Source organism: Procambarus clarkii, chromosome 84 (assembly GCF_040958095.1).
Source record: "Procambarus clarkii isolate CNS0578487 chromosome 84, FALCON_Pclarkii_2.0, whole genome shotgun sequence".
In the NCBI taxonomy this organism is placed as follows: domain Eukaryota; kingdom Metazoa; phylum Arthropoda; class Malacostraca; order Decapoda; family Cambaridae; genus Procambarus; species Procambarus clarkii.
In genome coordinates, this window is record NC_091233.1 from 16,117,706 (window position 1) to 16,127,668 (window position 9,963).

General features: G+C 46.1%; 2 protein-coding genes across 2 annotated transcripts; both read right to left on the reverse strand.

Annotated features, from left to right (window-relative positions):
- Positions 1-8,274: 8,274 nt before the first annotated feature.
- Positions 8,275-8,943, reverse strand: LOC123751044 (uncharacterized). Its single transcript, XM_069316644.1, has one exon. It carries the CDS (start codon positions 8,941-8,943, stop codon positions 8,275-8,277), a length of 669 nt encoding a protein of 222 aa, XP_069172745.1.
- Positions 8,944-8,982: 39 nt separating this feature from the next.
- LOC138358578 (uncharacterized) lies at positions 8,983-9,699 on the reverse strand. The gene has a single exon (XM_069316645.1). It carries the CDS (start codon positions 9,697-9,699, stop codon positions 8,983-8,985), a length of 717 nt encoding a protein of 238 aa, XP_069172746.1.
- Between the last annotated feature and the right edge of the window lie 264 nt (positions 9,700-9,963).

Here is a 9,963-nt window from a genome sequence, read left to right on the forward strand (position 1 = left end):
TGTTAAATAGACTGTCTTTATCTACCCTATCAATCCCCTTCAGAATCTTGAATGTGGTGATCATGTCCCCCCTAACTCTTCTGTCTTCCAGAGAAGTGAGGTTTAATTCCCGTAGTCTCTCCTCGTAGCTCATACCTCTCAGCTCGGGTACTAGTCTGGTGGCAAACCTTTGAACCTTTGTGTGTGTGTGTGTGTGTGTGTGTGTGTGTGTGTGTGTGTGTGTGTGTGTGTGTGTGTGTGTGTGTGTGTGTAATATTTGCGAGGAAGAGGCACTAATCTTTCACATTTGGCTAGGGAGGGGGCAGCCAAGCCTACACCAGCTTTAAATCTGGGGGTGAAAGGGGGGGGGGGGCCGAGCGCCCCTCTCACCACCCAAAACTCCCCCTTCCCCCCCCTGGTTCACTCTAAAACTACCGCCCCCCCCCCCAGGATGATGGTGAGTGACAGTGACCATTATCTGTCACGCAATATCTCTTTTCCCAGAGTTGGGATGGAGTCATTCTCCATCATTCTACCATTCACGGTTGAATTTCTGTGAAAACGGGAATTATATTCTTCGTTTAATCACGGTTCCCACCCACTTTGGCTGGACGGTAGAGCGACGGTCTGGTTTCACGCAGGTCGGTGTTCAATCCCCGACCGTCAATTAGTACAATGGATAAGTCATGAGGTAGCTCACAAATTCATGAGGTTGTTCTGTTGCCTCATGTTCTGTAAATATGAGGGTGCTTACAGCCTCATGTTCTCTGAACATGAGGCAGCCTACACGACATGAGAACATGAGGTAGTCCATAAACTATGAGGTTATAAGGTAGGTGGGGGCGAGGTCATGAGGTAGCTCTCATAATATGAGGCAACGCTCACCTCACAGCGCCACATAGAGCAGGAAGGTCACGGAGAGAGCAAGTCTTGATTGAGGTCTTAATCCCAACACCAATTACTGTAAACCTGGGAACTTGCTGGATCATGTGGGGGGGGAAGAGAGAGAGAGAGAGAGAGAGAGAGAGAGAGAGAGAGAGAGAGAGAGAGAGAGAGAGAGAGAGAGAGAGAGAGAGAGAGAGAGAGAGAGAGAGAGAGAGAATGTTCATTCATTCTGCTCACTAATCTCCCTCTACCATCTTCATCACCTTACACTTGTTGTGGCTAAACTCTAACAGCCATTTCTGTCTTCCGGAGTTTGTCAAGGTCTTCCTGCAGACCTCTTCTAGGTGGTTGAATCCCCCATTAGTTTGTGTTGTCTACAAACACGAGCAGGAAACTCACTCTCTTAGGCAAGTTCGACGCATTGTCTCTGAATGTGATCCTTAATGTTCAATCCGGCAAGTACTCCCTTCTGAAGATCAGTCTTTTTCACATACGTTGATTATCCCAGAGTCTGAAATAATGCACTCTACTCAGCCTTATTTCTCCAGTCGTAATTGTTTGGTTTGGTTAAAATTATGTTTGGATAAAATTGTATTCACTGGAAAGGCGAAGAGTTAGGAGTGATATAGAGGTTTATAAGTGGATGAACGGGCATAACAAAGGGGATATTAATAGGGTATTAAAATTATCAACACAAGACAGAACACGAAACAATGGGTATAAATTGGATAAGTTTAGATTTAGGAAAGACTTGGGTAAATACTGGTTCGGTAACAGGGTTGTTGATTTGTGGAACCAATTACCGCGTGGCGTGGTGGAGGTGGGGTCCCTCGATTGTTTCAAGCGTGGGTTGGACAAGTATATGAGTGGGATTGGGTGGGTATCAATAGGAACGGCCTCGTATGGGCCAATAGGCCTTCTGCAGTTGCCTTTGTTCTTATGTTCTTATGTAAGCTAGTCATAGGTTTGACCTTTTCCTGTAAACCCATGCTCTAAACCCATGTTGTAAACCCATGTTGTAACCCCATGATGTAAACCCATGTTGTAACCCCATGATGTAAACCCACGTTGTAAACCCATGTTGTAAACTCACGTCGTAAACCCATGATGTAAACCCATGATGTAAACTCATGTTGTAAACCCATGCTGTAGCCCCTGGCTTCTTGTAGGCTGGGCGTTCAAATCTTAACGGTGATACTAGGCTAGCGTTCACTGCTAATAATGACCTTACCTTGCCTTAGAGGGTTCGTGCTCTCCTTGTGCCCCTTAGCGCCTTCCCTGGCTCTATAGCGTCTTCCCTGGCTCTATAGCGTCTTCCCTGGCTCTATAGCGTCTTCCCTGGCTCTATAGCGTCTTCCCTGGCTCTATAGCGTCTTCCCTGGCTCTACTTCATAAGTAATGAACGATAATAACTAAGGTTTATGCCCCCGTCATTAAATACTCAAGACTAAATTTGTTGTTTTTCATAAAATCCCCAAAGATATTTTTTTTTTTAAATATTCGTTACCTTTGGGGGCCCTGACAGCTGAGTGGACAGCGCTTCAGATTCGTAGTCCTGAGCTTCCGGGTTCGATTCTCCCGTGGAGGCGGAAACAAATAGGTAGAGTTTCTTTCACCCTGATTCTCCTGTTCACCTAGCAGTAAATAGGTACCTGGGAGTTAGACAGCTGCTACGGGCTGCTTACTGGAGATGTGTAATATAAAGGAGGAATGGTCGAGGACCGGGCCGCGGGGACGCTAAGCCCCGAATTCATTTAAAGATAACTTCAAGATAACTTGTATAGTTGGATCATTTTTCTTAGAAAAATGATAGGATTGCTTCTCTTAAGACCAAAGTTATTTTGTATATCCATTAAAATAATTCTTTTTAAAGCCAAAATGATTACGTCTTCCTTGCTGTTACTGAAGACTTTTCCTACCTCGGCCAAGGAAGGCTTTCACCCACCGGGAAGAGTAATAAGACTTGCCACTCTGGGATTGATTGGAATATTACCAATAGTAATATAGACCAATCAGAGAGAGAGGACGCACGCCTCAAGAGTTCTCATTGGACGACGCAGACTGCCTGAAGCACTCTCCGTTGCCATTGGTCGGCAGTGAGTGCCTTGCGCATTGGCCCTACTTACAAAAGAGTAAGGGAAGACATGATCACTACCTACAAAATTCTCAGAGGAATTGACAAGGTAGATAAAGATAAACTGTTTAATACGGGGAGGGATGGGTGGTTCGCGAACAAGGGGACACAGGTGGAAACTGAGTACCCAAATAAGCCACAGGGGCGTTAGAAAGAACTTTTACAGTGTCAGTGTAGTTAACAGATGGAATGCATTAGGCAGTGATGTAGTGGAGGCTGACTCCATACACAGTTTCAAGTGTAGATATGATAGAGCCCAATAGGCTCAGGAATCTGTACACCAGTTGATTGACAGTTGAGAGGCGGGACCAAAGAGCCAGAGCTCAACCCCCGCAAGGACAACTAGGTGAATACAAGTCCTTTTGATAATGACTTGCTAACAGTAGATAACAACTGGCTTTTGTCTACAGCCAGCCCTCAGTGCCCTCTCTACAGTGGCTACTCTTCTATTGATATTCAGGCAGGAGATGTAGCATTTGTCCTATTCTTCTGCAGGTCTTGTGGTGTTAGGTGGTGGGTGTAGGTGACTGCTTCTGCTCCATCATCGCTACACACAAGGGGCCTGGTAGCCTGGTGGATAGCGCGCAGGACTCGTAATTCTGTGGCGCGGGTTCGATTCCCTCACGAGGCAGAAACAAATGGGCAAAGTTTCTTTCACCCTAAGTGCCCCTGTTACCTAGCAGTAAATAGGTACCTGGGAGTTAGTCAGCTGTCACGGGCTGCTTCCTGGGGTGTGTGTGTGGGGTGTGGGGAAAAAAAAAAAAGTTAGTAAAGTAGTTAGTAAACTGTTGATTGACAGTTGAGAGGCGGGCCGAAAGAGCAAAGCTCAACCCCCGCAAAACACAACTAGTAAACACAGCTCGCATACCTAATATACAATCATGGTGTCTGGTTCTCCCATACTGGCTTACTTTTCCACGCTACATTATGCCGCCTTAATATCCCGGTTTATTATTTCCTTCCAGGATGGCATTATCAAGAATGCTTTATAGTTTTGTCTCTGTGATTTCAATATGTTGTGGTAGTGGTTTGGTAATGATAATAGGTGTCGAATTTTTGTTAATGAAAGGGGTAGTGGTGGTGGTGAAGGTGATAGTTGTATTAGTGATAAGGATAGTGGTGGTAGTTTTGGTGATATAGGTGGTGGTACTAACCTATCAGTGCTTATCGGTGCGTGAGGTCTAGCTCTTAACGCCCATCGTAATAGCCCTGTTGAACCTGTTCCATTACAGCTTTGGCTTTATATACTTCACAAGGTGTGGATTCCATGCCGGTGCTGCATATTCCAGCATTGGTCTAACATATGTTGTGTAGATTGCCCTGGAGTCATGATTTAGGTCTCTAAACGATTTCTATATTTTTCAGCGTCGTATATGCCGCCAATGTTATCCTGTTTGTGTGTGTCTCGTGGTGTGTCGTAGAACTACATCCACTCCCAGGTATTTCTCTCCTTCCACTTCCTGTAGCTGGCTTCCTTATGTGGTGTAGATGCCTGCTGCTCTCTTCTCTACCGTTTCATTCTTAATTACCTTGCACTTGTTTGGATTTAATTCCAGCAACCATTTGTGGTGGTGGAAGTTGTGATGGTTCTAGCGTTTATGGTGGTGGTAGTGGTAGTAGTGATGGTGGTGGAAGCGGTGGTGGTGGTGGTAGTAGTGATGGTGGTGATGGTGGTAGTGGTGGGAGTGGCAGTGGTGGTAGTGGCAGTGGTGGTAGTGGCAGTGGTGGTAGTGGTGGTGATGGTGGTAGTGGCAGTGGTGGTAGTGGCAGTGGTGGTGCTGGTGGTAGTGGCAGTGGTGGTAGTGGCAGTCGTGGTAGTGGCAGTGGTGGTGGTGATGGTGGTAGTGGCAGTGGTGGTAGTGGTGGTGGTGGTAGTGATGGTGATGGTGGTAGTGGTGGTGGTGGTGGTGGTAGTGATGGTGATGGTGGTAGTGGCAGTGGTGGTAGTGGTGGTGGTGGTAGTGATGGTGGTAGTGGTGGTAGTGGCAGTGGTGGTAGTGGTGGTGGTGGTAGTGGTGGTGGTGGTAGTGATGGTGGTAGTGGCAGTGGTGGTAGTGGCAGTGGTGGTAGTGGTGGTGGTGGTAGTGATGGTGGTAGTGGCAGTGGTGGTAGTGGTGGTGATGGTAGTGGTGGTAGTGGCAGTGGTGGTTGTGGTGGTGATGGTAGTGGCAGTGGTGGTGATGGTGGTAGTGGCAGTGGTGGTAGTGATGGTAGTAGTGGCAGTGGTGGTAGTGGCAGTGGTGGTAGTGGCAGTGGTGGTAGTGACAGTGGTGGTAGTGGTGGTAGTGGCAGTGGTGGTAGTGGCAGTGGTGGTAGTGATGGTGGTGGTGGCAGTGGTGGTGGTGGTAGTGGCAGTGGTGGTGGTGGTTGTGGTGGTAGTGATGGTGGTGGTAGAACAGAGGTAATGAACATTCCACAAGTCTTCATGAACACCTACCTCACCATTATTGATCCCCGTGACGTCACACCCACGTCACGAGTTCCACCCCCTCTCCCCCTCCCCCCTCTCCCCCCCTTCCTCCACCACCACCCCCTACTCCTGACCCCCAACAATCATGTCCCCCTCCCTCCCTCTCCCCCCCCCCCCATGCTGTAGCTCCAGGCCGTTCATAGTCACAAAGAAACTCTCGTTCCCCAGGTTACAGCCAGGTATGAGGCCTTCCATGGCTCCTAGTACTTGCTAAACAGGTCCTGGAGGCCTAGTAGGTGATGACCAGGGCTAGTAGGTGCTGGCTAGGTGAGCTCGGAGGGCCACCAGCACAGCTCCAGCATTCCCCAAAATGAAAATTAGAAAATAACTTTTTATTGTATCTTGTTTAATGAGCATTACACAGGATTTCAATGGTAGATAAATGGCCAGGCTACAATAACTGGTATTTAGTCATTCTAATTGGCTAACAGCATCTTCACATAAATGCCAGTTTTTCTTCCCATTGGTTCAGTAAAACATTATGAATATCTATTAAAAATTTCACTGGCTCGTTTGACTCCCTAAGTCGTTCATATTTTTACACCTGACTTGTGTATTATCTTGATAGTCTTTCTATATTCTCTTCATAAAAGTGTTTCACAACTTCTTATGATTGAACGACTCAGATCTTCATTGTTATTTTCTCTGAATATTTCTCTGAATATCAACATGGAATGTCACACAAGCATTGATGCTCCTTGTAGGGCCGGAGTTCGATTCCCGATGGTCCGGAAGTTTGGCACTGCTGCTTCATACTGTCCTCATATCCCAGCTCTTAGTCTGTCTCATATCCCAGGTCTTAGTCTGTCTCATATCCCAGCTCTTAGTCTGTCTCATATCCCAGGTCTTAGTCTGTCTCATATCCCAGCTCTTAGTCTGTCTCATATCCCAGCTCTTAGTCTGTCCTCATATCCCAGCTCTTAGTCTGTCTCATATCCCAGCTCTTAGTCTGTCCTCATATCCCAGCTCTTAGTCTGTCTCATATCCCAGCTCTTAGTCTGTCTCATATCCCAGCTCTTAGTCTGTCTCATATCCCAGCTCTTAATGTCCTCATATCCCAGCTCTTAGTCTGTCTCATATCCCAGGTCTTAGTCTGTCTCATATCCCAGCTCTTAGTCTGTCCTCATATCCCAGCTCTTAGTCTGTCTCATATCCCAGCTCTTAGTCTGTCTCATATCCCAGCTCTTAATGTCCTCATATCCCAGCTCTTAATGTCCTCATATCCCAGCTCTTAATGTCCTCATATCCCAGCTCTTAATGTCCTCATATCCCAGCTCTTAATGTCCTCATATCCCAGCTCTTAGTCTGTCTCATATCCCAGCTCTTAGTCTGTCTCATATCCCAGCTCTTAATGTCCTCATATCCCAGCTCTTAATGTCCTCATATCCCAGCTCTTAATGTCCTCATATCCCAGCTCTTAATGTCCTCATATCCCAGCTCTTAATGTCCTCATATCCCAGCTCTTAGTCTGTCTCATATCCCAGCTCTTAATGTCCTCATATCCCAGCTCTTAATCTGTCTCATATCCCAGGTCTTAGTCTGTCTCATATCCCAGCTCTTAGTCTGTCCTCATATCCCAGCTCTTAGTCTGTCTCATATCCCAGCTCTTAATGTCCTCATATCCCAGCTCTTAATGTCCTCATATCCCAGCTCTTAATGTCCTCATATCCCAGCTCTTAATGTCCTCATATCCCAGCTCTTAATGTCCTCATATCCCAGCTCTTAGTCTGTCTCATATCCCAGCTCTTAATGTCCTCATATCCCAGCTCTTAATCTGTCTCATATCCCAGGTCTTAGTCTGTCTCATATCCCAGCTCTTAGTCTGTCCTCATATCCCAGCTCTTAGTCTGTCTCATATCCCAGCTCTTAGTCTGTCTCATATCCCAGCTCTTAATGTCCTCATATCCCAGCTCTTAATGTCCTCATATCCCAGCTCTTAATGTCCTCATATCCCAGCTCTTAATGTCCTCATATCCCAGCTCTTAGTCTGTCTCATATCCCAGCTCTTAATGTCCTCATATCCCAGCTCTTAATGTCCTCATATCCCAGCTCTTAATGTCCTCATATCCCAGCTCTTAATGTCCTCATATCCCAGCTCTTAATGTCCTCATATCCCAGCTCTTAATGTCCTCATATCCCAGCTCTTAGTCTGTCTCATATCCCAGCTCTTATTCCTGGTTCAGCACTTTCTCCTTATAATTATTATACCTTTCTTCAGTTCCTAAATTTATTTGCTATGTCTATTGTTTCTTCAATTCGCTTTGCTCTCTTTTCTTCAACGGGGAAAATCCTTGCAGGTCGGCGTTCAATCCCCGACCGTCCACAAGTGGTTGGGCACCATTCCTTTCCCTCCGTCCCATCCCAAATCCTTATCCTGACCCCTTCCCAGTGCTATATAGTCGAAATGACTTAGCGCTTTCACCTGAAAATTCCCCCTTCCCTTCCACTTAATACTAAAATACTTTTGTAGACTTAAGTGTTTACATCAAGGACTGACTTAAGTCTATTTCTTGAATCTGTCAGAGAACAAAGAATACAGAGAACAGAGAACAGAGAAGAATTTCAAAGAAAAAGGGAAATTTTCTAAGGCCTATTAGCCTAAAAGTGGCTTCAAATTTCACTATTCTTGATCTGGAACAAGGAATAGTGGAGAATGTTTGTTGGTATATTCCTATTCTTTATGATTCTTTCCCTCAGTTCCTTCGCGGTTATGTGCCAAAGTTTGGTAAGAATTGATGCCAAGACCACTCAGCTATGGCTTACAGATCCTGGGAGGTGTAGCTCCTGGGTCAGGCTCTCTGTCCTGTTATATTGATGGAAGAACCATAGGTGTTTCTTCCTCTGTTGGTTCCATAGGTGCCTCTTCCTCTGTTGGTTCCATAGGTGTTTCTCCCTCTGTTGGTTCCATAGGTGTTTCTCCCTCTGTTGGTTCCATAGGTGTTTCTTCCCCTGTTGGTTCTATAGGTGTTTCTCCCTCTGTTGGTTCCATAGGTGTTTCTTCCCCTGTTGGTTCCATAGGTGTTTCTTCCTCTGTTGGTTCTATAGGTGTTTCTTCCTCTGTTGGTTCCATAAGTGTTTCTTCCTCTGTTGGTTCCATAGGTGTTTCTTCCTCTGTTGGTTCCATAGCTGCCTCTTCCTCTGTTGGTTCCATAGGTGTTTCTTCCTCTGTTGGTTCCATAGGTGTTTCTTCCTCTGTTGATTCCATAGGTGTTTCTTCCTCTGTTGGTTCCATAGGTGTTTCTCCCTCTGTTGGTTCCATAGGTGTTTCTTCCCCTGTTGGTTCCATAGGTGTTTCTTCCTCTGTTGGTTCTATAGGTGTTTCTCCCTCTGTTGGTTCCATAGGTGTTTCTTCCCCTGTTGGTTCTATAGGTGTTTCTCCCTCTGTTGGTTCCATAGGTGTTTCTTCCCCTGTTGGTTCCATAGGTGTTTCTTCCTCTGTTGGTTCTATAGGTGTTTCTCCCTCTGTTGGTTCCATAGGTGTTTCTTCCCCTGTTGGTTCTATAGGTGTTTCTTCCTATGTTGGTTCCATAGGTGTTTCTTCCTCTGTTGGTTCCATAGGTGTTTCTCCCTCTGTTGGTTCCATAGGTGTTTCTTCCCCTGTTGGTTCTATAGGTGTTTCTTCCTCTGTTGGTTCCATAAGTGTTTCTTCCTCTGTTGGTTCCATAGGTGTTTCTTCCTCTGTTGGTTCCATAGCTGCCTCTTCCTCTGTTGGTTCCATAGGTGTTTCTTCCTCTGTTGGTTCCATAGGTGTTTCTTCTTCTGTTGGTTCCATAGGTGTTTCTTCTTCTGTTGGTTCCATAGCTGCCTCTTCCTCTGTTGGTTCCATAGCTGCCTCTTCCTCTGTTGGTTCCATAGCTGCCTCTTCCTCTGTTGGTTCCATAGCTGCCTCTTCCTCTGTTGGTTCCATAGGTGTTTCTTCCTCTGTTGGTTCTATAGGTGTTTCTTCCTCTGTTGGTTCCATAGGTGTTTCTCCCTCTGTTGGTTCCATAGGTGTTTCTTCCCCTGTTGGTTCTATAGGTGTTTCTCCCTCTGTTGGTTCCATAGGTGTTTCTCCCTCTGTTGGTTCCATAGGTGTTTCTTCCCCTGTTGGTTCTATAGGTGTTTCTCCCTCTGTTGGTTCCATAGGTGTTTCTTCCCCTGTTGGTTCCATAGGTGTTTCTTCCTCTGTTGGTTCCATAGGTGTTTCTTCCTCTGTTGGTTCCATAGGTGCCTCTTCCTCTGTTGGTTCCATAGGTGTTTCTTCCTATGTTGGTTCCATAGGTGTTTCTTCCTCTGTTGGTTCCATAGGTGCCTCTTCCTCTGTTGGTTCCATAGGTGTTTCTTCCTCTGTTGGTTCCATAGGTGTTTCTTCCCCTGTTGGTTCCATAGGTGTTTCTTCCTCTGTTGGTTCCATAGCTGCCTCTTCCTCTGTTGGTTCCATAGGTGTTTCTTCCCCTGTTGGTTCCATAGGTGTTTCTTCCTCTGTTGGTTCCATAGCTGTCTCTTCCTCTGTCAT